General features: G+C 39.7%; 2 protein-coding genes across 2 annotated transcripts in view; one reads left to right on the forward strand and one right to left on the reverse strand.

Annotated features, from left to right (window-relative positions):
* Positions 1-12,216: 12,216 nt before the first annotated feature.
* Positions 12,217-21,139, forward strand: rgs7bpa (regulator of G protein signaling 7 binding protein a). Its single transcript, XM_056375271.1, has 6 exons — positions 12,217-13,355; positions 14,442-14,608; positions 18,430-18,560; positions 18,975-19,119; positions 19,835-19,905; positions 20,078-21,139. Exons 1-6 carry the CDS (start codon positions 13,206-13,208, stop codon positions 20,167-20,169), a joined length of 756 nt encoding a protein of 251 aa, XP_056231246.1. The 5' UTR covers positions 12,217-13,205; the 3' UTR covers positions 20,170-21,139.
* A 1,206-nt stretch (positions 21,140-22,345) lies between these two features.
* Positions 22,346-26,635, reverse strand: part of c7a (complement component 7a) — a 30,805-nt gene continuing 26,515 nt past the window's right edge. The window contains exons 9-18 of the mRNA XM_056377445.1: positions 25,615-25,728; positions 25,346-25,512; positions 24,961-25,189; positions 24,547-24,718; positions 24,298-24,385; positions 23,672-23,804; positions 23,402-23,590; positions 23,126-23,219; positions 22,823-23,010; positions 22,346-22,735 (exon numbers count right to left, since the gene is read on the reverse strand). Coding sequence (XP_056233420.1) covers positions 22,551-22,735; positions 22,823-23,010; positions 23,126-23,219; positions 23,402-23,590; positions 23,672-23,804; positions 24,298-24,385; positions 24,547-24,718; positions 24,961-25,189; positions 25,346-25,512; positions 25,615-25,728 — 1,559 coding nt within the window. The 3' untranslated portion in view covers positions 22,346-22,550. The remainder of the gene's footprint in view (positions 22,736-22,822; positions 23,011-23,125; positions 23,220-23,401; positions 23,591-23,671; positions 23,805-24,297; positions 24,386-24,546; positions 24,719-24,960; positions 25,190-25,345; positions 25,513-25,614; positions 25,729-26,635) is intronic.

Here is a 26,635-nt window from a genome sequence, read left to right on the forward strand (position 1 = left end):
CTCTGCTTGTTGCTCCGTTTTCCACTGCAGACAGCCGATGAGGGCGCAGAGCTCTTCTTTCCTGCTCCATCTCCTCTATTTTACTCTCTGGACTCACCGAGTATAGCACTTTGCGGATTACTTTTTTAGTTTACATCTTAAAGGTGAGGTGTCAGCCAGGACAAAGAATTATTAATTGATTTATTACAAAATAATAAAATAGAAAACAAGGCACATCTTTCGGCGGAGTGAACGAGGTGGTGATATTAACCGGGCAAACAGGCCTAACTTGATCTTTCATCACGTCAATGAACTTTTCCTTTAATCCCAACTTCATCTGAAAGAAGCGGGGTTTTTTTTAATCAGGAAAACGAGCTCAAAGAGGAGCTGAGAAACAAGTACAGACAGAATGTTTAAGTATGCAACTCTGTATTTTGAACCGGGATGGAGAGAAAGGTAACAGCCTATGTCCAGAGCACTAAGAGCGAAAAGGTAGTATCAGGACCAGGGACAGCGCCACAACAGTGCACAGAGGAAGGCTGCTGCCATCTGCTGTCCACAGCCGGTATTGCAACACACGAGGGACACTGTTCTTTCAGTACTAGAGTTATAGGGTGAATCAGATACTGTAGGAAGGATGAGGAACGGATGGATGAGGGGTTGGGCTGCAGAGAGAAATGTTGGGACGGTAGAGGAGATGAGAAGCAGTTTCTGTGTGTGTGTGTGTGCGTGTGTGTTTGTGAGAGAGAGAGAGAGAGAGTCATGTGAGACAGAGGGGGGTGGGGGTAGAAGCGGTGAGAAGCAATTTCTGTGTGTGTGTCTGAGTGAGAGAGAAGGGGAGGTTAGGATGTGTGTGTGTGGGGGGGGGGGGCAGTTATCGCTTATGCTTCATATTGGAGCATGTTGTTGAGCATAATTGAACTCAGTATTAAAAAAGGGGAAATTAAGTCATAATTGTTTAAATTAATAGGGAAAAAGAAAAAGGAGAGCGGATATTGAAAAGATAAATGGATATTGTGGCATGGCCATTTGAAAAGGGAATATAGAATTAAAAGTCAAATTTAAACCAGAGAACTGTAAAATCAAAAAGCTGATATATAAATGCTAAAATCAACCTTTAAAACTTTATATTAACAACTGTAAAAACAGGAAACAGAAAAAATTAACTATTGAGCCATAAAGTTATATTTTAATTTTAGTTTCCATATGTGGACAGTAAGTTGTGCTGGTCAATAAACTCCAGCTAAGTTGCACCTTCCTATAAGTATAAAGTCAATAGCTACAACCATGGAGAGTCTGTCTGAAAACCGATCTGGGGCTTTTGGGGCTCCTGGGCAGAGGGCCACTTTGTTTTGTTGGTCATGTAGCCTTTGCTGGCTGTGGTGGACAAAGAGACCAGCAATAAACTACAGCTCACAGATTATGCCTATGAGTGAGTTATTGTGTTATTCACAATTAATATTTTGTAGGTATTTGTACATAGTGTCTGTGTAAATAAGACTGAACATTCACATTTTATCAAAGACCAAGATGTACAAAAATACCCATCCATGTCATTCTGCTTTGAAACAATTAGACATTGCAGTAATCAAAATTTTGGACTTTATTTAGCACATCCCATGTTTATATTACCTTAATCTAACCTAACATAAACCCTAAATAATATTGGATGTCACACTTTTTTTCCCCTACTTTCCCTTCCCCTTCTTTTTTTTTTTTTATTCTGATAAAGGATCCTCCCCTTCTTCACCTGTAGATTCTCTATTTAGAAACAACAAAGCACCCTGTTGGAAAAAATCGCAGTTGACCAAGTTATGCTGACACGTTTTCATCAAGAACATTTACATTTTCTCAGGGTCTAGAGGTTACTTACAGGTGCGAGAACACAGAGGCGCCAGTAGAAACAAAAATCAGACATCAAATAAAGGAGGAGTCTGAGGAATAAAATTTCTATGACATCTACACACACACACACACACACACACACACACACACACACAAACAAACAACCACAAGTACACACTCTCTGCTTATCAACAGGAGAGTGAAAAAAAAAGCTGACACCATGGTAATGGACATGAGGGGAAAAAAGGTGGCTCTGGCTTTTTCACCTTATTTTTGTGTGTTCAGTGGTTGCATAGCAATGTGTTTTCTATAGGTCACACAGGACAATAGTGAGGCCATGAACAGTGCACCTATTGTGATGGGGCTCACCAGAGGGACTTTGTCTTTGTCAACAGTGTGGAATGTCCCAGGGGGCTAACAGGGGCAGGATAGGCCAGGCCAGAGAGCTACACTGCTCACCTCCTCTGCCCTGGAACAGTCCCTCAAACTCTTAAAAAAAAAAAAAAAAAAAAAAAGCTTATTTCTATACATCCAGAAGAAGTGGGAAGCAGAAACAAGACTGAAGGAAGGATGACAGGGGAAAGACCGGGCTAGCTGTTTGAAGCTGCATCAGATACGCTCTGCTGGTGACCGAGGGGCTCGAACGCGCCGTCATGAGCTCCCATGTGGGAGCCTCTGGGGTAAACGTCTCAAGCAGAGTTGGAGGTCGTGGAACTGAGGATGCCAGTGAAGAAAACAGCAACGGTGAGACTTACACCCCGTGTTTCAAGGCTGTGAGACCTATGCTGCGGAGTGCAGATCCAGCCGGAGAGGGAAGGTCCAGCACTGTGGAGCATCTGGTGAGACCTGCCTTGCCAGGGAGGAAAGCCCATAGAAAGACCTGCAGCGAGGACAACAGAGGAAGATGGAGAGACGGAAACGAAGAAAGGGATGAGGAAAGACAATATGCGGAACATGTGGGAGGCAAGGAAAGAGGAAAACAAAGGCAGAGAAAGACTGGAAGAACTGAGACATGTGGAGATGGAGCCCAGGAAAGTCAGGGAAGAGGAAGCACTGAAAGTTTGTCTAGCAGTAATTCTGACATCCAGTTAAACAGTGCTTTGGAAGTTGGAGAAGGATCAAACAACTTGCAGAGAGGACACACATGTCCTAGACCACACAGTATTGGCTTCTCCCGGACCAACACCACCAATTTAAATGCTCAGTCCCCTCGGCCCGCAATGAGGTCCATGTCTTCCCCTCTCCCTCAGCCTCCTATCCAATCCAGATCCACACCTCTGTCACCTCAGAGACTTTCATCCAGGACAGCTGCAGGAGACCGCTATCCATTTAGTTCACCCAGAGAGCTGGATCCATTCTGGATGGAGGTGCGAACAGGGGCAGCAACTGGACGTCCATCGCAAAGCCATCATACTCAGACGCGCATCCCATCCCTCACCAGCTCAGAGTTAGGAGAAGAGGAGGAGGAGGAGGAGGATGAAGAGGAGGAGGAAGAAGAAGAGGAAGATGTGGAAGATGGCGAGGAAGAAGGCAGCGGTGTGATGGAGGTGATGAGTCAAACCATGACCCCGGCAGTGGTGCCGCCTTGTGTTCCTTTCGGGGAGAGGAGGATGAGTAAAAGAGAGAAGAACAGGATTAAGTGTCTGAGGAGGAGGCAGAGGAGAAGAGAGAGGTGGAGACAAAGTCAGCTGCAGGAGAGCAGACAGGTGAATGACACAATGAACAGAGCCTTCGGTCTGACAGTGAAGTCACTGTTCTTTTGCTAAATATTTTGCCAGTGAAGTGGTGATTAAATTATTGAATTTTTTTCCCCCCATTTACCAATTGATTCGATAATACAGTGCAAATCATTTATTAAACAGTGAAGCTATGTGAATTTTTTAGGTGTCTTATGAAAAACACCTGGAGACATGGGACAATTACCTAATGCTGAATGACATGTCTCCATTTTCAAATGCAATCTTTATCAGTTTGCATTAGCAGTATAGTTCACATTGAATAAGTAAAAAAGAAAAGACAACCTACAGTGGGTATTTTATTTTGGTAATATCATGACTTTTAGGGAATAAGTGGATGAAGCAAATTCTAAAGTTTCTCAAGTGACATCCTGAGATTTATAGTCGAGCAGTTCAGTTGTGTGTGTGTGTGTGTGTGTGTGTGTGTGTGTGTGTGTACGTGTACAATAGATACAAAAACAAAAATCACATTTAAATATAGCTGCGCTGCATTACTTTTCACTGTATTTTATTTATGGCACTTTATATGTCAGTGTGTGGCTAGATAGAGTATTTGTGCGTGTGTTCATTTCATCTAGACTCTGACTCTCGACAGCCCTATCAGCACCCAGCTCATCTCAATAGCCATTGTCTGTGTGGTTTAAAGTGGGGTTACATCTGAATTAGTTGCATGATGAGGCTTGGGCAGAGAGCCCTTCAAAACCAAGCAGACAAAAGAGCAGATTCTGTTTTGATTGGCTGCTGCAGATCTGCAGTCACGTTGGTGGATTGAAATTATTCTAACTGCTGTATTAGAGAAAGCTGAATAGAATTGTTGCTTTGAAACTGAGAATATCCATTTTCTAATTCTGGTTCCCCCTGCTGATTATATTGTTTTTAGTTAAGATATTCCCCTCTCTCGTTCATTGGAGTTGGCGTGTTAATGTTCAACCACGATGTAGATGCACAATACACATACCATCTGGCTTTAGCAGATATAATTGTGTCTATTATTATGCGATGGATTATTACTGTGGGAGAGAACAGATGCCACCATGAGGAAAACGCATGAATTGTTTTTAAATTTTTCCCAACTTGCCCCATAATTATCACAATTGTAAGTTAAGGGTCAAGAGCCAAATGTCGGAAACTCAAGTTTCTTATTCTGAGCACCCCCACTATGAAACTGCATCATCCGCCACAGATGAGTTCAGCATCAGCTAGATGTGTGGTTAGTGATGTTTTTTGTTTGTGTGCTAGCTTGGCTCTCTTCAAGGTTCAAAAATATCATCACATCTAAAGCTCACTAATCAACATGTTATATCTTGTTTTGTTTTTTTTTTAATGGGTACACAAACAGAAATGTAAAGCATGTAATGTAAGTTATGGTTTTACTGGGAGTTATGTGCTGCTGTTATGTGCTTCTTGGCAACTTCAGCTTGTCATTGTTATAGTCTGGTATGTTTATTAACCAAACAAAATTCAACATAATAATTAGTCTGCTTTAACACTGCTTGTAGTCATATATTTGAACTTTGGAGAAACCCAGGCTAGCTGTTTCCTTGCTGCCGGTCTTTATGCTAAGCTACGCTAATGGTGGCCAAGCTCCAGCTCCATATTTTACACAAATGCAAACAGTGGTATTGATTTTCTCACCCAACTCTAAGGTGAAAAGAGAATAGGTGCATTTTTCCAATTAACTATTCCTGTAAACTTTGATTTATTAAGGGATATTGAATGAGCTTGTATGCTCATTTATCATTATCAAGGTTTATTGAATATGTCTTTTCTCACTTCTATCCAACTTTGCACTTGCACTGTTACATTCATTCCCAGTTGGGAGCAGGTCAGTACACCCACAGCATTTCTGCTATTAACCACTGAGCAACACTGCAACGCTTGGGACTGCTTCTGGCAGGTCAATAATAGTTTTTCTAATTCACCTTCTCATATTTTCTCAGCCTTCAACCCTCTGGTCACAAAGCCTGGTTTAGATTTCAGATGTGTATTTCACAGTTTGTTTGAACAAGTACAATGTTATATTTATTTATCTCCCCCCTCCTAAATCGTCCATATTACTGCATCTATGTGATTTTTTAGTTTTAGGTTCTCTGCTAGTCATGTAACTCTACTTCTGAGTACAATATGCAGCGGTACATTGTGCATACAGTATGCAGTAGCCCGAAGGTCAGCGCGGGTGTTATTGTCATCCAGTTTCCCACAGGAAGTGGCTTCATCCTGTGTGAGGGAGAGGAAATGAGTGTTGGAACCTTTTCCCAGCTGCTCCAATATCTGCTGTACAGAAGCAGAAATGTGGTTTTAGTTGTTAGTTGTTTAGTAGTTAAAGAAATATAATTCTTTCAAGTGAATTGGAAGTTTGCTCCATGTATACTAAAAGATGTTTTTGATTTATTAGTTTAAACATGTACTTCTCTGTGATATAGAGTAGGTGTATGTATTCATTTATGGACACACTTACCATGACAAAGCTGCCATGTTAGTGTGCATGTTGCCAGGGGAGAACCTCAGTGTTCATGACTACTTGGGAGCCGTGTGCTCTGTGTTCTCTACTCTGTGTTAATGACACACCTTGGGAGGCAGGGCTGGTGCGACGAGGAAGTCCCTGGAGCTCCCCCTGGGTGAGAAAGTGGTAATTACTCTGGATTCAGCCCCAGGCTTTCTCAAGAATGAAGCTTCAGACACCATTCCCTGGGGGTCAGGTTACACAGGTCTGAGGGTGATTCGGGGGACTTAAGGGGCCCCAGACTCCAAACCGGTTTTGGTACATCCTCTCTTATGAGTTACAGTTGGGGATTTGGATTTAGGTGCAGAGGTACTTGGGAGGGAGGGCAAGTTGACTGCTGAGGAGAGGAGAGGGATTTGAGCAGTGGGCGTGGCAGTGTATTGTGCTGTATGAAATAAAAGGATGTTAACTAGATTACAATAGCAAAGGACTGGCCATCTGCAGCATAAACAAAATGTTTAATGTTTATCTTACAGAGTTGTGTATGCATGACTCATACTGGGCCTTATGGAAAACCTACAATAGATTGCTCAAGAACAACAATACCCTGAGATACACCACTGCTCTGTTTTCTGTGAAGTGAATGGAGTTAGAATTAAGGCCAACCTCAGGGTCAGATTGCTCTTGCTATGTTTATGCTGTACAGTAAGATGTGAGAAAATGTAGATAGACGTCTCACTCTGCTCACACCTGACACCCTTGTGTCTCACACATATTATTATGCTGGACAGGTGCTTGTCAAAGACATTTACACTCATCAAAATCGGGTGTATTAAAGATGGAATCTCAAGAGGACCACAAAAGAAGACATTTTCACATATATCTATTACAATCTGTTGCAATGACATGTTGCAGTGATAATATATGCTTCAAACCGCATATGAGGGTCAGATCGTAATCTATCTGTCTAAAGAGCTCACTGTTATGTAGAGATGGGTTTCACAATTCATTTAAAATAGTATTAGAAATTCCTGAATCCGATCCACAACATGGAAAAAACAAGCACTTTATCAGAACTACATCTGCTCGCATGTTTGAATGTATGCACATAAATATATACGTGCATGACGAGGAGGTCTGCAGTCATGCAAGAAGATATTTGCTTGCATACAAACATACAAGGGTGCTGATACTGTATATCTAACAACCTTCGACAATCCGTTTGATCTTTCATTGTTTAAAACTCTCTTTCCTCCCTCTGCCTTTCCTCCACACTCAGAGTTCAACAGGGAACCCATCCAGCAGCAGCAGTGAGGATGATGAGGACGTGAGCGCCGGGGACAGGGAAGGTTACATCTGCGCCGTGTGTTTGGATGTGTACTTCAGCCCTTACATGTGCCACCCCTGCAACCACATCTTCTGTGAACCCTGTCTGAGGACGCTGGCTAAGAACAGCCCCACCAACACCCCCTGCCCCCTCTGCAGAACAATCATCACACATGTCTTCTTCCAGAAGGGTGAGCTAATGGGCAAAAAGCACTTGCTGTACTAAACACATGATTTGAAATACTTGTCACATCTCTACTTATGACTCTGCTCAGTGTTCTACATTCAATAATATGAGGTAGATAAAACGCATTTTAAAAATTTGCCAGTAAAAGTGTATTTTAAAATAGCATCATGACTCAGTAACAGCGCATTAATATAAATGCAATGATGGTTAACACACAGAATTACATGTATATTTGCAGTTATACGTGTATTCTTATGTGTGTTGGTTGTTACACAGATGAGATCTAAGCTGCAGAGTGTTCAGAGGGCCCAGCTGCAGATGTCCCATAGGGAGCAGGGTAGACCTTTAGTTCAGCTCTGACCAGATGAGTCACCCAGACAGTGAAGACAAAAATCAAACACAACCTGAACACTTTTATTTACTGCTTTCTGACAGAAATAAGAAGAACTATCCCTGGAAAATGCATTGCGATATGATAAGAACAGATGAAAATGAAACCCTAATGCTGTTTGTAATGCCTTCACACAACAATGTTACACAGTATACTGTAATAATGAGCTTTTGCACCTCTATGCTATATACTGATATTCATATTTTATGTAACCTCATAATCACTGCACACTGATTACATAGGACGTAGTCTGATTTGGACAAATCCATGAATAAGTAATGAGGTTCTCTGATTCGCGTTGGCCTACTTCTAGATGCATGTAGGAGAAAGTGAGCGGCAGGGACACTGCTGTGGCCATGAAAAGGCAGAGTGGCCATGGTTATGAGGACTGCAGACGCACTAAGGACCCTTGTTAGTGATTAGGTGGCACGGATTGTAGATTAGATTCTTGTGTTGATTACCAAAGCCAAGGTCACACTGAAACAGAACGAGGAGAAAATGAGGGAGTCTAGTACTAATGCTGCGTCTGCTGCTTTGGTTTTTTTTTTTTTTAATATATTGAATAAATCAAACATTATCTATCCAGGCTATCAAGAAGCAGAGGTGTGAATAAGATGTTCCCTTTTGATAATATTATGTTTGTCTCTTTGTCTTTCTTACAGAGCTGAACCAAACAGCAAGAACATTCTTCCCAAAGGAATACCTTTCCCGGAAACAGAATTTTCAGAAAGCAAGTTGTGCAAAGTGGCCTCTCCCGAGCTGCAGAAAACTCTTCCGTATCTTTGGAGGCAAGTTTTTTGATTCCCCCATACAGGGAAACTCTCTGCTGGGGATCAGTTAACAAGATTAAGCAGTGATCTACCATCTCCCAAAATTAGTATCTTACCTATGTACAACCACAGATATTGTACTATTAATTGATGAAATAGAAGATCCAAAATCTTGTAGTATCATTTACTCCAAATACTTCAAAAAATAAGTGGCTCATTGTATTCAACTTAAGGTTCACAGCTTTGAGGGAGGCAGTACCACGACATGGAGGAACTATATATAGCCATACTTTGGCAAAATACTAGTTATCTGAAACATAGTGAACATACAGATGGACAGTTGAAAAGTTGATTATGCTGCAGTAGTGGAATTAAATATTTCTGTTTGACATTTTGGCAAAATGCTGAGGTTATGAGTCCTGGTTCTCTCAGCAGATTTGCACCCACCTAATACATGTTTGACTGGCCAGCAACCAAATGAAAATAAATCAAAAAGTTTCACATTTTATGTATTCATAAAACTTTTCAATAATAGTTTCTGTAGCTGTTGTCTTCCTACATAAGGATATGCATGTTGTTTCACAGCCTTTTCTACAGTGTCAACTATGCAATTCCAGTGGAGAAAACAAAATTTTAATTTATTTTGTTCATTGCCTAAAACAATCTGATTTTATGACATTTACTTGAAAAAAGCATCAGAAACAGCCTTGAACAAACAAAAAACAAATGTGTAACTCCCCTTCATGTCATTAACAAGCCCAAATTCCCAGAAATGTTACTGAGCACATGCCCTTGGTGTCCTTAAAAGCAGCCTGCCATTTTTTCACTGTGAAAATGTTGTCAATATTGGAATCCATGGTACAGCACAGTACAGTAAGAAGAAAACTAACTACAGTGGAAATTTGTGTCATTTTAATGAAAACCGCCAGATGAGATGTCTCACTTGTTTCAATCAAACCAGGCTTCCAGAGGCAGTCCAGTCCCATTGCTAGACGCCAGTTCCCCCATGGAGGAGGCTACCGTCTGGACGCTATGGACTTTGAGGATGACTCTCGAGGCTGGCGCTTTGACATGGACATGGTCATCATCTACATCTACTCGGTCAACTGGGTTATCGGCTTCTTCATATTCTGCTTCCTTTGCTACCTCTTCTTCCCTTCATTTTGACAGCAACACTGAATGAGGGAAGGTTGAAGACACTCGAGGATGAGGCTAAAGTGAGGAATATAAGATGAGGCAAAAGCCAGGGAAGTACATACAGGGGGAACCTGAGCTGTAGAGTTTAATGAGAAGACAATGAGTGAATTTCAAGCAGGTGGGATGGTGTGGTGGCGGGAAAACAACGGTGTGCCAGCTTGTTGTCTCTCATTAATAAATGATTGAAATGGGGAAATGGTGTAGGGGGATGTTTGGGAATCCAGTGTTCTCTGTTCTCTGTCTCCACATGATGCAGATGTAATGTGGGTTGCACAACATGTCCTGCTCCTGTATGGATGGGAGTTAATATAACAGCTTCTACGTACTAGTACTTTACCATCAACATAATCCCATTACAATCTATTAGTGCTTCACATTTTGATTAGGAGCACAGACAACTGGACTATTCGTACTCACACTACTTTCAATGATGTATTAATAATGAGAATTTTTTATAAAATAACTATTTGAATGGCAAAATCCAATTTACTTTTCTTCAATTGTATACTTAATAACCCAAAACATGGCCTCATTTCGAGATGTACAAAGTGATGGTAAAACATTCTCTATGACGTATAACAATACTGAGTCCTAAAATAATTTTAAACATTCAAACAGCATTTTCAAAATCTGATTTCTGGTAATAAAGTAGAGATTTTGAAGATTTCTATAGTGCTTGTTCATACTTTTGCCCAAAATCTAGAATATAACATTTCAGTAGTAAAACCGTTACTGAATATTCCTATGATAATACTGAAATGTAAATCATAGTTTAATAGAAACTAGTGCTATCTAAACCATAATAAACCAAACAAATAAAAATAAAGGAATAACAGGAGTGAGCACTTTTTGGGTGGATTTCCATGTTGCTATGACATCAGAAAACTAAATTAACAATTTGCTCTTTGATATGAGTTTGCATCATTTGTTTATGGTTTTACGAACCTCTGTGTTCCAATTTGCCACCATACACTTTATCCTTGCAACTAAAACCTTTTTATTGACTCTTGAGTTACTGTATACTATATGGAATGTCTTTTTTCCAGTGAAAATTAATTTTGTGTTTTCTTTGTTCCTAAGCACCTCCTGGAGGAAATTCATGTTTGGTTTGACTAAGTCACCGTGTTTTATAGAAGATAAATGTAATAGTTTACATAGAAACACATACATACAAGTATGTAGCTTTAAAATGAATTTGTAAATTACAAGTGATTTCCATTTCAGGTATATGAAAGCATATGTTATAGTCAAAATAATGCATATGTTGTTCCCAGTTTAGTATAACAAGTCATCTATAGCCCATTAGTTGATAATGACGATAAAGTTATTATAAATGAAAACAATCTTTATACACTTTGGAATAAAATATGCTAATAATTTCCCTTTTTTTTTTTTTTTTTTTTTTACATATTCTGAATATTTATTGATATGATGAACCTGTGGTAAAATATTTATCATTTTAAGTGGGTATTATCAAATGATTGGTAAATTAATAAAAAATATAATAATCAGTTATTGATTATATTTTTAATTTCTATAATTAACATTTCTTTCCTGTGTTCAAATGTGGTATATAATGTGTTGCTGTGTGTTTAGTCATGTGAGCTAATGAGTTAGATATGTTGCCCATGGTGGAATGACCTCTGCCTATTAAACTGGCACCTGGGACATACAATATCTCCCCTGTGGTTGGGAAGCACCCAGAGCTATAGAGCAGAGCTTGTGCAGGACATAAAGCACTCCTAATATACTATTTGGATTTACTATATGGAAAGGACAGGTTCTGGATAAGGACTGGACTCCTGGAGTTTCAATGATGAGATGTACAATGCCCCAGAGTTTGTACTTTAGGTAGGCAAGTCAGTAAGGCAGTAGCATTTAACTCTTGGCCAAGTTTTATTGTGTTTATTTAAAATGGAATGAAAATATTGGACTTTAAGCCATTTAAGAAGAATTGACTGGCTTTTTTAAGAAACTAGGAGTTTGGTTACAGTGCCATAGCTGCTAAGAGATCAACTCCAAAGTCAGAGACATAATCATATGAAATTACACTGTAATTTTCTGACTTTCCTGTACCACTCTGTGCTGTGTGTCTCTGTGTGTTATATGTAATATGCATGTCTACAACACATACATAGATGGATTTTTAAAGCATTCCTTTGAGTTCACAATGAAATAGTAATGCAGATTTTAAAAGAGCACTCATACACAGAAATGGACTCTTAATGTATACAGAATATCTACCACATTTTCCTCCCTGTGCTTGCGAGAAGCAAGGAAAGGAAAATACCCCCTCTTGCATATAAGCATTATAAATATACCATAGTTGACGGTTCCAATTGGGTCAATTTGAACTGTGGTATTCAACGCTTAAGTTAAATTAATTTTATTGTACTTCTTTACTGGGTGGAGACAAAGTGGTCAGTAGCCCGAATTTCAGACGTTTAGGAGCTCATACACAGCTCAGGGCGGGGGTCTGACTTGATGGGCCCTATTAGTATTCTGTCCTTTGGATGCGCAGCCACAGAGCCACGTCAGGCCTGTAGCAACTGCTCGTCTTCTTCTGCCTCTCCAAGGTTAGAAACAGGCCCGCACGACCAGCTGGAAACACTCGAAGAAACACAAGCTGGAATTGAGACCGCGACACCGGGAGTTAAGTTTTTTTTTTTTTTTTTTTTTTTTTTTTTTTTTGAACGTTCAGCTACGGCACAGAGACTTAAAGTGTCGGCTGCGCGCTGTGAAATCGTCAGCGGGGACGTTGGCAGCGTTGTTTCGTCTCTGTAAGGAGGTTGTGCTGCTATAAGAAAAGATCGTTATCGCCCGTCTTATTTGTGCTTAATGGAAACGCACAATCATAAAAAATGGTTGCATTTGGAAAATATCCGTGAATGCCATCGTCTTCTTCCGACATCGGTGCGTCAGAGAAGACACCTCAGCTAGCTGGACTCCGGGTTGGGTGTGAAGTCTTCACTGTGCACCGTGTGCTGCTGGAGTGAAGGTGACTTGCGCCCCGTCGCAGTCAAGGCAATGCGGAGAGGAGTCGCAGGCGCTCATCCGGTACTTCTCTTGCGCTCTGAGGCTCGTCTGGGAAATTATTCGCTCCCTCTCCCACAGTAGAGAGGAGAGGTGAACAGAGCAATAACAATAATCGAGGTTCAACCCAGCCAGTAGTTGGCAAAGGTGAATTGAGCGTAAAGGAGTAGAGAATAAGGTGAACAGTAAGGTGCAGGGTTGTAAGGCATAAAGAGAGAAAGTGGTGGAGTTTTGGGGGGGGAGGGAATAAGACCAAACCGTTCTGTATTAGGGCTGTTTTATTAGTGGATGTGTATGCATGAGTTCTGCATCGAATGGGCGCAAAAACCGCCCCAGATCCGCCGGGAACATCTTCCAGATCGGCAAGCCTCCTTATCGAGACCCACAAAGGAGGGAGAGCACCGAGAGTACCCGCAAAGCCCAGCGCGCCGTGGCCGACTGCAGAATGGTAGGTTTGCGACACGTCAATACCTGCATGTTGCCTCTGATAAGGAGTGTTATGTTATTATCCCAACCTTTCTTTGTTCTAGGACACTCGGCTATCCCGTGGATGCAGGATGCACAGCCGACAGCTGTTAATAGCTGCAAAAAAAAAGAAAGATTGTAACTCGGTGTGGGAAGCCTAAAAATAGCTATATGCATTTGCATTGCTTTGTCGACAGTGAAGCCAAACAGATCATCTCGGTTTGCAGATTGTCTGTGTGATTTGCATGTGGAGTGTGGAAAGCTGCTGGTGATTTGGGCAAGATTTCAAAATTGCTTGAATTACAAGATTATCTATGGGGGGAGGGGGGTGGTGGGGGGTATTCGTGATTATGGCACAGATGTCCTGTGTTTTGAAAGATGCTGGCAGGAATGATCATATGTGCTTCTCCCTTTCATACATCAGTGAACGTCATGGAGACTCGCTGTTCGTATTCAGGAGTAGGTATAGCAGGATGCTATGCAGAAATTGCACAAAATGAACGAAATATTTGTGCCCAGATCTCAAGATCTGAGGCTGTGCAAACAACCAAAGTTAGCATAATGGGATCCCACCAACCCCCCACCTCCGCGCCAATAATAAATCAATTCATTCACCATGCACTCTGACTTTGCGGACTAGCGATTTAATGGCAATGCTTCACGTTTTTGCTTAATCACACGTTTCTCGCAGACATCAATGGGCTTTTGTGACCGCATATGTGCAAGGTTGCAATTTTTGAAATACTACTTCTACTGAAGGCATACCTCAATGCAGTTGCGCAAACAGATTATTTGTCCCTAGTGTTGGGAAAAAAGAAAAAAAGAAAGAAAGAAAAGAATAGTAATGCTGGATATAGTGATGCTCAGCATTTCCTTCTTGGCTGACAAGTCAGTATAACGGCTATTCCACTGCAATGACCAAATAAGTAAACCATATTCAAGAAAAAGTTGTTATAGGGTTATATATATTTATATATATATATATATGTGTGTGCATGGTGTTTACATGACTAGGTTATTTAGGAAATAACTTCTTTTTCTGTGATTTTATCATCTCATTGTAACACAGATCGTCCAAGAATTCAATACACTTGTGGCTTTGTACCGTGAGCTGGTCATCTCCATCGGCGAAATCACTGTCGACTGCCCTTCCTTACGGGCCGAAATGCTGAAGACTCGAACTAAAGGCTGCGAAATGGCGAGAGCGGCACACCACAGTCTCTCCTTGATATCGGGGTGAGTTGGCACAGACGCTGTCCATGGTGCTGAAAGTGTAAAACCGCACCAGCTGGGGCCGCTCTGCAACACTGCTGCGCCTGAAGTTGTAAAGGAGCTAATTTTACCAAAGTACATCTCTGCATGATTTGCATAAGCATCCCCGTTTTAGGCACATGTAAACTTAAGCCCGCTCCTCTACACTTCAAAGAAATCATCCAAGTGTCTGCTCCATTAGCGTGAAACCGCTGAGTGGTGGGGGTGGGTACGGGGGTTGGGGGAGGACGGGGGGCAACCTTACAAGGAAGCAATCACAACAACATACTGTGGCCTAACTGGCCACTTCCCATTAGCTGGTCCTATAAAGCGTTAATGCATAAAGTGGAATGGGAGTGGAATGCATAAGAATATCTGAGATAATAGTATCAATAATGTGGAGTCAATGACTTGTATTGTGAGAGTTGCTCTGTGTGTGTGTGTGTGTGTGTGTGTGTGTGTGTGTGTGTGTGTGTATTTTGTGGGTTGTGTCGCTGTTGTGTATATTTGAACATTTCCATACTAGAATACTTCAACACTGCAGCAACAGTGGATGTTGTTGTTTTTTAGTGTGCAGAATGCTGAGAAGAATCTGAATCCTTGGATTTTTCTTTTATCAATAGGAAAATATTCCATGATGAAAGAGTCGATGCGAAGTGATTAGTTTGGAAGTTTTGCTAAATCAGAGAAGATTTTCATGCTGAAATTGATTACAAGTGGTTTGTTTAAGACTTCTGTTTTTGGTTAAATATATGGGGGAAAACAACAATGTCGTTGACTTGTCACATCCAAGTGTGTTCTCCTTTGAACGCAACATCTCCTCTACATTGGTGCCAGTTTGAAGGAAGGGCAAAGTGAGGCTTGGGATTTGAAGGTCCTCAGTGAGGCTAAGATGCCAGCTGACTTGGCACCCTCAAACTTACTTAAATAACAATCGGACAGACTGAAGCCAGTGGTGAGAGAGATTTGGAGGATGTCTGCAGTGCTAGCTGCGTGCCAAAGCCCTGGCACTGTTGGAACAATAACAGCCTCAGGTTTACTCTAGCTATAGCCCATATTCCTCATTATAAATGGCATATTTAAACTATTTGCTGGAGACCTGTGAAATCATTTAATGTTCCCTCACTAGTCACTTTTATAAAGATGAATTTAAAATGTATTAGGCTGTACTCTGCTCTGCTCTGTAACCTATTTCCTGCCTCAATAATTAATTCACTTGCTATATTGTACAGTGATTTAAGAATGCATGTCCTTCACTGTCTGTTACATGCATGGCAAAATCTTTCCATTTAATCTATAGAGGCTTTGAACTGCATGTGCATGACACATTCATATGGTTAGCAAGTAAATATGTCTTTTGCATGTTTCCTATCATGAAGAGGCATGAATCATGCAAGATCCATTGAACAGGAGCATCTCAGTTGTTTTTTATAACAAGGCTTTAATGACATCTTATTTAAGTCTGTGGAGAAACTGCAGTTTACTGTGCAGCACCCTTATGCTCTGCATGACTCTCTTTCCAATATATAGCTTGTAATTACACAACTAGATGTACTTATACCTGTCCCTTCAAGACAATGAGTACTATCCATTATGGCCCTGTGCTTGAATTTTCTGCTGCTGCTGCTGCTAGAGTAATAGAGATGGTGCAGCAGCTTTAGTGAGAACTCTAAGTTCCTACTGATATCAGCATCAACATCACTGTCATAATCATCACAAGCACACAGTCTAAACCTCCCTCTCTAAAAGCTGTACAGGCCATTTCCATGTCTGTCTCCACTACTAGAGACACAGAGCTTGAATTAGACAGAACAGATCATTCCCTTTTAATCAAATAAACCCCGTGTGTCTGAATGGTTTGAGTGATGCAGGGCCTTGCCAATGTGCTAGAGGAAAGCTGATAAGCAGGATAGCATTGATGACAGCTGTGCTTTAGCAACAGTACTGTAGAAGGCAGCACTGTGACAAAACAAGGATGGGAAGGAGAAGCTTGCTGTTGGAAGAGGGGAGAGCACAACAGCATGATTTGTGCGCGAAATATTTGTACCAGGTGCAAGTTTCACACCTTTCATTGCTGTCACTTTCCCATGCGATATCACACCCACTGAATATCACCTGCTGTAGTTTCCCCCTTGAACACCAGATTTATGTGGTTGTGAAGCTACTGTGGTGTCTCATAAAAGCTAGCGATCGGCTCTGGGTAAATAAAAGAAATCTACCTTTGATCTACCTCAGTGCATTTTATTTATATATTCTCAGACAGTTAAACAAACTAAAAATATGAACACACTGCTCGTACAATAACATAATCAAGAGTAATGCAGTGGCTGACCTTATCAGCTCTCGATATAAAGTAACAGAAACAAGTATGAAGAAGAAGATCACTCTTATTTACTCATCATTAATGCAAACTTTAATGCACAGCTTATCTCTCATTCATTCAGTAAAGTTTAGACAACCTTTTTTCTATATATTTGAATTTACAACACCTTCTACATAGCTAATACTATTAAGGATTTGTAATCGTTATTCAGGTTATTGATCATATTCATGTAAACACAAGTGGACAAAACTGTCAGTATGACCATAGCTATTCTTCTTATTTGTAAAGATAATTTAAAGTAAAAACATCTTAGTGACCTTTGTGGTTGGCTGTTTATGTTGTGACATAGACGATGTGCATGCTGAAAATTCTCTGGCAATCTTATTTACACATGTAAGTGATCATATTCCTCAAACACATGCTGCACTCAAGCTTTGGCAACTCAAACCACAATAACCGCTCTAGACAAGACAAAATCATGTCATCAATCAAAGGTTCTGTAAACGATCCTCACTGCCACTAGATGTCGCACTAGACCACCAGCATCTCAGACCAAAACAAAATTATTATTATTTATTGTAGAGAAGCAAGAACAAAGTATACATTCAGTGTATACAATCAAACAAACAGTCAGAGTATACAAAAGAGCATGCAACATACAAAGCAACCAGGGGAATTAATTGTGGGATTATACAAAAATACATAAAGGTACATATGTCCAAAGTTTTGCAAGCCTTTTTTTTTTAATTGGATATAGATATTGATTCAATATATTGTTCCACATCTTCAACAAAAACATGTAAATTATTTTTTTTATTACTGAATCCACATTTATGGATACAACATTTTAATAAGATTAATACATTTATTATAAAAATGTATTCATCATTCTTTTTTTGGTTTCTAAAGAAACAAAGCACCACATTTTCCATAAATGACAATGACAATGACAAATCTACTGAAGGCTCTCCAGAATTTTTGTGTGTACAAACAATGCCATAAAAGAAACCTCTTTCACCTTATTTACAATCAAGTAGTTATGAGGAATCATCCAGACCTTCTTCCAATTGATATAATGAACATAGTGGTTCCAGTATGACATAACATATGGAAGAGAAACAATATCTTTCTGAAATACAGACCAAAACAAATGCTTCTTCGGGGACACTTGCGGCCTCTGTTTGTCTACAACCCCCTCCTCACAGTCTCAGTCAGCAAAGTGTTACGAAGCCCAGTGAAAGCGGCCACTAAACTCACAGGAAAAAGCACAACTGAATGAAGTTGTCCTGTGTACACCATCACTCCACTATACCTTTACATAGAAAACGTGTTAATAGTAAATAGAAAGTTGTTTGCTGCTAACTAAAAACTGAACCATTTCCAGATTTTGTCATTTTAATCTTGAGTCAGGAAGTTGGTCATTGCATCCAGAGTTCATCTAGTTCCAATAACCTCGCTGTGTTCCCACTATGTGTCATTTCAGGCCAGAGGATGGGGAGATCCACCCTGAGATCTGTAGGCTCTTCATCCAGCTGCAGTGCTGTCTGGAGATGTACATCACCGAGATGCTCAAATCTGTCTGCTTGCTGGGCTCCCTGCAGCTCCACAGGAAAGGTTATTACATGAAGACGCCTCATTGGAACTATTGCTTTAAACTAGCTTCCCTATAGAGTTTGTGCATGTATCAGCGTGTGTTTGGTTGTGAGCATATGCAAGTGTGCTGATTTATACACCGCATACTTTGTTTTTTACTTTTTGATTTTAATTGGTGTAAAATAAACAACCAAACAATCACAAACATTTTAACGGATGAATGTCATCACAAGCAGCCTAATCAACAAACCTGAATATATGTGTGCAAATACAAACCAGTAGCCTACTTTGTACATTTAATGAAGTTTACAATGATCATGTGATCTGATGGATAGTATTAGGCCAGCTCTTGTTTTGTTTTTTTCCCCCTCCTTTTCTTTATGTTTTGATGGATGTTGTGGTGACACAAGATTAGCTACTCTCTCTGCGCTTTAGGTAAGGATTCCTGTGGCCCTCCCGGGGTCGACACTAAGACCGAGGAGAGCTCAGACATCCCCATCCTGGAGGACACCTCTTCCTCCCCCACTGACTGTCCTCAGCTCTGCTGGCTGGTGGCCACTGACATAGAAAACATAGAAAAGTAAGTGGACAAAAAAAATGCATTGCAGTGTGTGTTGTGTCCTTTCATGTGTGAGTAATTGTTGTGTTGTTTGTGTTTATTTATTATGGTGTGATGAAATGTACATGTCTTTGTCAGTCAAAGCACATGTGTTAGGAAGTTCTTAAATTTTTGTAACATTATAATGACACTTTGCAGGATTGAAAAGATCACATTATTAACACATTAACATGTTGTATTATACCATTCATTCTGTTATTTACATTTTCAACATTATCAGCTTCATTTAAAATATAAATATACATTAAAACATCTTTGCCCTTTCAACATCATCAATAAGGTAATAGTTGATAAATAGTTGTAGCAGTTGATACATTTACAGATGGATTTTTTTTATGGAGATATAATTGCATAAGAGTTTTTGCATTAGAATTATAAAATTCTGATTCTAATTCTGAATATTTATTTTTATAGGACATTCTATAAACACAAATCAGACACAAGAGCAGACAACAATGTAATATAATGCAATGTAATGTAGTGTTTGTGGTTGTTTTTCATAATTGTGTGGAACATTTTATATTTATAAAAAAAATTATATATAAACTAGTTTTTACTTATGATGCTACAGTGTAGTTTGTCTGTCTCTAAGTTTGTGTTTATGTGTGTGTCAATAGTGCAATGTTATAGATGCTGTAGGAAAACTACAAAAAAGGCCTTATTTGTGTTATTGCAGAGATATGCGGGAGATGAAGAACCTTCTCAGTAAACTCAGGGAGACAATGCCTTTACCATTGAAGAACCAAGGTAAGATATAAGGCAAATACTTTATTTACCTTCATCCTCCACACACACCTCAACCCTATAGATCACAGACAGATTTTTTATAGTCAAAATAGCTTGAAAAAACACTGTTTCACAGCTAAAACTAGCAAAAATGCCTGACTTGGCAATGGTGTCTGTGTGTTCTTGTGCCCAGATGACAGCAGTTTGCTGAACCTGACTCCCTACCCACTGGTCCGACAGAGGAAGAGGCGGTTCTTTGGGCTCTGTTGCCTGGTAACCAGCTAAGGGCCCCGCCTTCGTGGGTAGGAGGCCGCAACAAAGACACCATTACCCACTGTCCTTCACCACTTGTGTCTCCCACCAATCTATTACTGCCATTTTCAAATAAATTGTCTCTTTCTCTTTTTTTTAACGGCTGCCCATTTTATAATTTTATTTTGTAATACAAAGAAGAATTGTAACTGCAATGTAATGAAAACAAAAGTCATGAACATATATTTTAAGATATTTTGCAACAGATTTTCCCTTGTTTTGGTAAATGAAGTCAGATATCTGCTTGTCCAATGTAAAAGAGAATGAGAGGTCATTTGAAATAATGTCAATGTTCAATCACTTCCACAAACCTGAGTGAATGAAGTGAGGATTCATGTTTAAAAAAAGGGAATATAATTGTCAGTTTTTGTCAGAAATAATGTGATAACTTATAAATAGACGCCATCTGAATATTTGAGGATGGCACTTGCAAAGACAAAGCTATACCTTCGTCAGTCTAAGCTGAGATGACAAGTTTGTGCAGAGTAAGTTTGTTGTGTATTACAGTCTCTGTTTTCTGTTTCTTGCTGTTTTTTCTTCTCAATGTACTTAATTTAGTCTTCCATAAACCAAGAACCTGTACCCAACTTTAACTTTCCAGCTTCGAAATGGAATATATGATACAATACTCAAAAAGAAAACTTCTTTGCACACAATATCTATCTATAAATTGAAACATTAGACTTGTATATACACATACTCTTTACGCAATGCTCTCTGAATTATTTTAAAAGTTGGAGTTCGTTAGCAAAGAATCTGTCGGTTGGTATGAGCAGGGAGGGTCTCCCTCTGTCTGAGGCAATCAGTGCAGATAGAGGGCAGGCAGCATGGGTCTTGCTTAGTAATGATAGTGATCAATGTTTAGGGCACGGTGAAGGTACAGTAGTCAAAGCTGATATAGGTCATTTTACATTGTTAATAAAACTTTTGTTATTGAAACTAATCGATGTGTCTCTTTGATTTTTTTTTTACATGTAAGCTCCTAAAATGTCCACTGGGTGGAGACAAACTACCATAAGACAAACTTGTCTGACCCATATTGGTGTTTTGGCTCTGCAAGAAATTGTTTGACATGGTTTCCTTTGTAAATCCTCAATAACCTCCAAATTGTAAATGTACTCTACTTATTATAATTTACACATACAGGTTAGGTGAATTAAAAAATTCAGCCTAGCTGGGATAGGCATAAGCCCCCCACAACCCCAAACATCATAATCAGTATTGAAGATAGATAGATGGATATAAATATAGTTATATATGTTAAAACTACTTTAGTAATCATTTGTCTATATTTCTAAAGCTTTTAACCTGAATGCTTCCATACAGTTTGCAAGAGGTCACTGAATGGTTTGATGAGTATGAAAAATGGTCTGAAGCATACAGTATGCTATGGTCTCCTCAGTCAGTAGATCTCAACCCAACTGAACACCCCCTGGTAGATTATGGGCCAACCTTACGCCACCATCATCAAAACACCAAAGGAGAGAGGAGCGGCGTGAATCCCTTCAATAGAGTGTGATATAAGGTGCAATGAAGCTGTTTTGGCATCTTTTGGTGGCCAAACATATTACCAATGATGTTTTTTCCCTCTGTTTTGTCCACCCTCTGGGGGTGACAGCCTGCCTGTACATACCTACCTCTCACACACCAGCCTTTGTGTGCAACATGGTGCAACTGCACATCTGCCGCACAAAGCATTTTGGTGTGATGGGGAGACATTAAATAGCTGGTGTATTCACACATTCTAACAGGCAAGTTCAAGCACACATGCACACACACATGTACTCGCACCGTGAGAGGGCAGCGAGCCAGAGGCAGGAATAGACTGTCAGCAGGGCTTTGCTTGGCGAGAGCTGTCTCGTTTAGTAAGCAGAGGAGATCTTCTGAAATAGTCCATCTCAGTACAGAACACATATATTCAAACATTATCTCAAGAGACATTACAAAACTATTTTCCTCAAAACCAAGACCTACTTTTTGCAGTCTTTTGTGCATGCAACTCGAATGGTATATAACATTTTAAGAAATTAAGGTGTTTTATAACACTGCTGAGTCTATAATGATAGTACATCCATAATTATGTTTTCTGGGCCATTCTCTAGTTCTCAATATACTGCATTTGACAAAAAAGTACAACCATGAGAAGGAATTGAGCTTTACTATTACTTTACTATTTTTTTGTTGTGTTGATACTGTTACATTTTGTTTCATACATGCATAATAGCGTGACATTACAGTGATTTAAGTAGTTATACTTGAAAAAAAATTAATTCAGTCAAAAAATATAACTGATGATGCATGTGTAAAGGAAGATGAAAATTAGTGGTCATAAGCTCAGCCCACATCCTGCATCCTTAGGAAGTGCAGGGCTGGATACTGACAACTGACACCTTTTCTCCTTTACATCGACGTAATCCTGCTTCACACTCACTCATGGTCTGAGTGGCCGCAGTTGCATCCTCCCCAATACGGACACACACATTAAATCCTGGGGTCAAGCAAAGTGCAGAGTCCTTGCAGCGGCACTCATCGGTTTGATCTGTAAGAATGGTGTAAAGAAATAGGAAATGAATGACCACAATACTGCACATGAGTATGGATTGTATGTAACCTTGGACGTCCCTACCGTCACAGGTCTCCCACATGTGACAGTTGGTGCAGCCTGCCGTGTTGCGCTGTGGCCAGTTGCAGTTGCTGTCTTCGGCTGCCGTGAATTGCTTTCCCACACACTGCAGTGCGTGCACTTTGCACACAGTCAGAAGGGATGTTTTTCTGCTACCCTCAGCAGCAGTGGCACACAACTCCAAAGAAGAACTGGTGACAAAAACAACATTATCTTTATATAAATATGACAACAACAGCAAGAAAATCTGATAAATCAGATCAATTTGCAAAAATTCACGTCAAAATTTAAGCTTAATAAACATACCCGCACTCAAAGGGCATTTTGCAAACACATTTTCCTCTGGAAGCCTTCTCCCACAGTTTACATTGGGTAGGAATATGTTCTTGTTGTATGCTGACTGTGGAATACAAAGAAATCATTGTTCCACATTGCTGACTGACCAATATCCATGAATGCAAAATAAAAATATAGTGTATATAGAACAATAAAGTCTTAGTATAAATGAATATACTGCACTCAAATCTTGTTACTCGGCAGTCCCTTGTCTATTATATAAACCTTTACCTGGGTAACACTTACCTGGGCTGCATTTAACGTCTGCTGGGTTTGGTGAAAAATTCAGACTGGAGTCACAAATAGTTGTTGCTTCTCCTTGTAGCTGTCTACCCTCTGGACAGGACAAGGTGACTGTCTCCCCTATGCTATAGGCCTGCTTTAATGGAGAGGCTATGACATCATTAGCGAGGGACTCGATCCTGCACCTTGAAACTGTGACAAAAGTTGGAGTTTAACAGGGTTATGTGTTACATTCAATGTGGTGAATGTTAAACTTTGGTTATGGGCACTCACCCACACACAGTCCAGGTCTGGAAGACCAGGTTTGACCAGCAGTGCATTCCAAGGTGTTGAGACCAACAAAATGGTAACCTTCAGTGCAGGTGTACTGAATCCTACTACCCACAAGGTAAATGTCCTTAGGGTCCTTTGGAACATGGTAAAAATGTGGTTCAGTTCATCATAATTAGTTCTGAAAGTTTGTGTAAAAATCATTCAAAATTAAGATACTAAAATATAAATATCAAATGTGACCCTGTCACTTAACCAGGTTCATTTCACTTTAAAGTAGACACCTTAATTATTTAATTTCATAGCCTTATTATGTAAAAATATCCTTTTAAATATCTGAATGTAAATATAAATCCTCCATGGAACCCACACTAAAACATCTCCTACAATGGTGCCTGTTTTTCCATGTTAGGTCTCAAATGTGGTTTGGAGACTAGATTGTTAGGTTCACGAAATGACTTAATTTCTGTGTATTAAAAGTAATTAAATTACATTATGAATTACACTCTACTGTGTACTGCCTTCTGGGTAATATTGAATACCAGAAAAGTTGCATTTAGTGTGATTATGAACATATTAAAAGTTTGTTTCACAATGTACGGTAAACTCAAGTTTGGCCTCATCTTTACCAGGATGTAGCCATTGATGAGAGCAGGCGGGGTTCCACAATTCTGTCTTGCTGGGAGAGTTCGATCAAAGCACTGAGGCTCCATGGTTCTGAAGAAAAGTTGTTAAAAACAGGATGTTATATAACTGCGTATTGACAAAAATCAGTGTGAAACTTCCTCCTGTTGAATTCAATTGCAATGACTGGTGATGCCTGTTACACTGATGTTACAAAATTCATACTACATAATAACATTTCAACTCGCTCTGACTTTAAGTGTTGCAGATCTTGGTCTTCACATTCAGACGTTTCAGTGGGTTCTCCAATACAGGCTTGTCCTCCATTCTGAGGAATGGGATTAGAGCAGGAACGACTTCGTGACCTTCGACCCCCAGAGCACAATGACCAGGCAGACCAGCACGACCAACTACCATGGATCACTCCTTAGATTTATGAAATAAACAAGGTTAAGATCGTAAGATCTTAAGAATCATATCATTATTCAATCAAGAGTGAGACAAGTGACTTAAGGGGACATCATGGAGACAGTTTATTATATACTTATTATATACTATATACTATATTTCCCGAACTGTCAGATAATTCTTTTAAACATATCAGACCATATTCACTGAGATCAAACTGGCTGCAGTAGTGAAGAATCTGTCTGATATGCACCACCCACCTGGCTGACCCTCGTCTTCAGTTCCCCTCTCACAGGCCAGTCCTTCTGTACCAGGTTTACAGATGCATTTGCATTCATTTCCATCCATGAAAGCCAGGCCATTGTTGCTGCAGGGACGGCAGTGGCAGGGGTCGCTCTCAGCAAGATACTCCTCTATGGCTCTGCGAAGGTAGAGCCTCTTTACCCCAGCACACTGAACTTCCTTCACCAGCTCTGACAGTGGCCGCAGCTGCCGAAAACAAGAGTTGGGGTGAGAGAGTCAAACTGAAGAGAGATCGAAAGGTTGTATAATTTTTTAGGATGATATACTAAAATGCACATAAAGTAAATCTAACATTATGTTCAAGGTTCTTAAGTTCAAAGAGCTTATTTTACTTTCCTTTACCTTTTTTTTTGTGACCTTTGGAAATGACCTGATAGAGTCAGCCCAGTTTGAGTACAGTTCCTGGTTCCTGTTTTGATCATAGGGCCGCATTGCTTCCAGTGGTATGCCATATTGGGGGTCTCCTCCCTCCACTCGCACATTCGGCTTTTCATTGTGTCTTGAATCACCTATTTTAAAAAGGTAAGCAGAGATAATCAAGGTCAAAGATCCAGAATTTCAAGAGCTTTTAAAAGCTCTAGTATGTTTGTAGAATTAACATCAAATTTTACCTCTAGTTGTAGATGTATGGCTATTCCCACTTTTGCAATCGTTTTTTCGGACGGGGATAAATAAATACCAACGTACACTTTTATCACATTCGTGATATGCAGTGCTCACAGACTCTTGAAAACAAAGGAAAGACAAATGTAAAACAAAAGTTAGATGCAGAAATGAACAGCAGGATTGAGGCAATGCTTTATGGATGGAGAAGTAATTTATATCAAGCTGAGGTTTGGTTTGACATTAGAAAACTACTACTACTAATTATTTTAATACAGTACAGTTGCCTCCAACTACAGTAGCTACAGTTTCACTGACATATTGAACATTATAAAAAATCCAATAAAAAAGATCCAGTGTTGATTTGAAAATTCATAGAAAGTGTGAAACAAGTGGTGCCATATTGCATTAAAAAAATGATCCAGAATATATTTTCTGAAATATGATGCATTTTCTTTCCTAAATATATAAGAAAATATATTGATATTCATTTCCAAATGATTCCATGTTTATTGCAATTGGTAAATGGTGAGAAACACACTATTTTATGCAGTATATTACTAGGAAAGACATTAGACAAAACCATTAGAAGAGATATGGAATAGGGAGAAAGAATGGCTTGATGTTAAGGACCAGAACATTAATTAAAAGGTACTTTGTTCACCACATGTTCCATTATAAACAATAGCATAGGTTTGCATATGGACAGTAGGGTCATGTCCCTACCAATATTTTAGGAGGACAGAATTGCCCCTAGCAATATTTGAGCAAACGAATGCACAATATGTTTGGAGAAAAATCATGCCTATGACTTCACGGGTTTGGGAGTTTGCATACTCTCCCTGTGCCTGTGTGGGTTCTCTCTGGGAATTATGACTTCCTAACACAGTCCAAAGACATGCACATTAGGTCAATTGGCAATTCTTCTTTTTTATGCCTTACTATACTATGACGTTTTTATGCCTTACTATACTATGACGTTTTTATGCCTTACAATACTATGACTTTTTAATGCCTTACTACGCTATG

Source organism: Seriola aureovittata, chromosome 5 (genome assembly GCF_021018895.1).
Source record: "Seriola aureovittata isolate HTS-2021-v1 ecotype China chromosome 5, ASM2101889v1, whole genome shotgun sequence".
Lineage (NCBI taxonomy): Eukaryota > Metazoa > Chordata > Actinopteri > Carangiformes > Carangidae > Seriola > Seriola aureovittata.

What these genes read in the sequence shown, in the direction of transcription:
- rgs7bpa (XM_056375271.1), top strand. Translation starts at nt 13,206, where the DNA reads ATGAGTTCTGCATCGAATGGGCGCAAAAACCGCCCCAGATCCGCCGGG. An exon ending in CCTGCAGCTCCACAGGAAAG is followed by an intron (nt 18,561 to 18,974) that starts GTTATTACATGA and finishes TCTGCGCTTTAG; the next exon opens with GTAAGGATTCCTGTGGCCCT. An exon ending in GACATAGAAAACATAGAAAA is followed by an intron (nt 19,120 to 19,834) that starts GTAAGTGGACAA and finishes GTGTTATTGCAG; the next exon opens with AGATATGCGGGAGATGAAGA.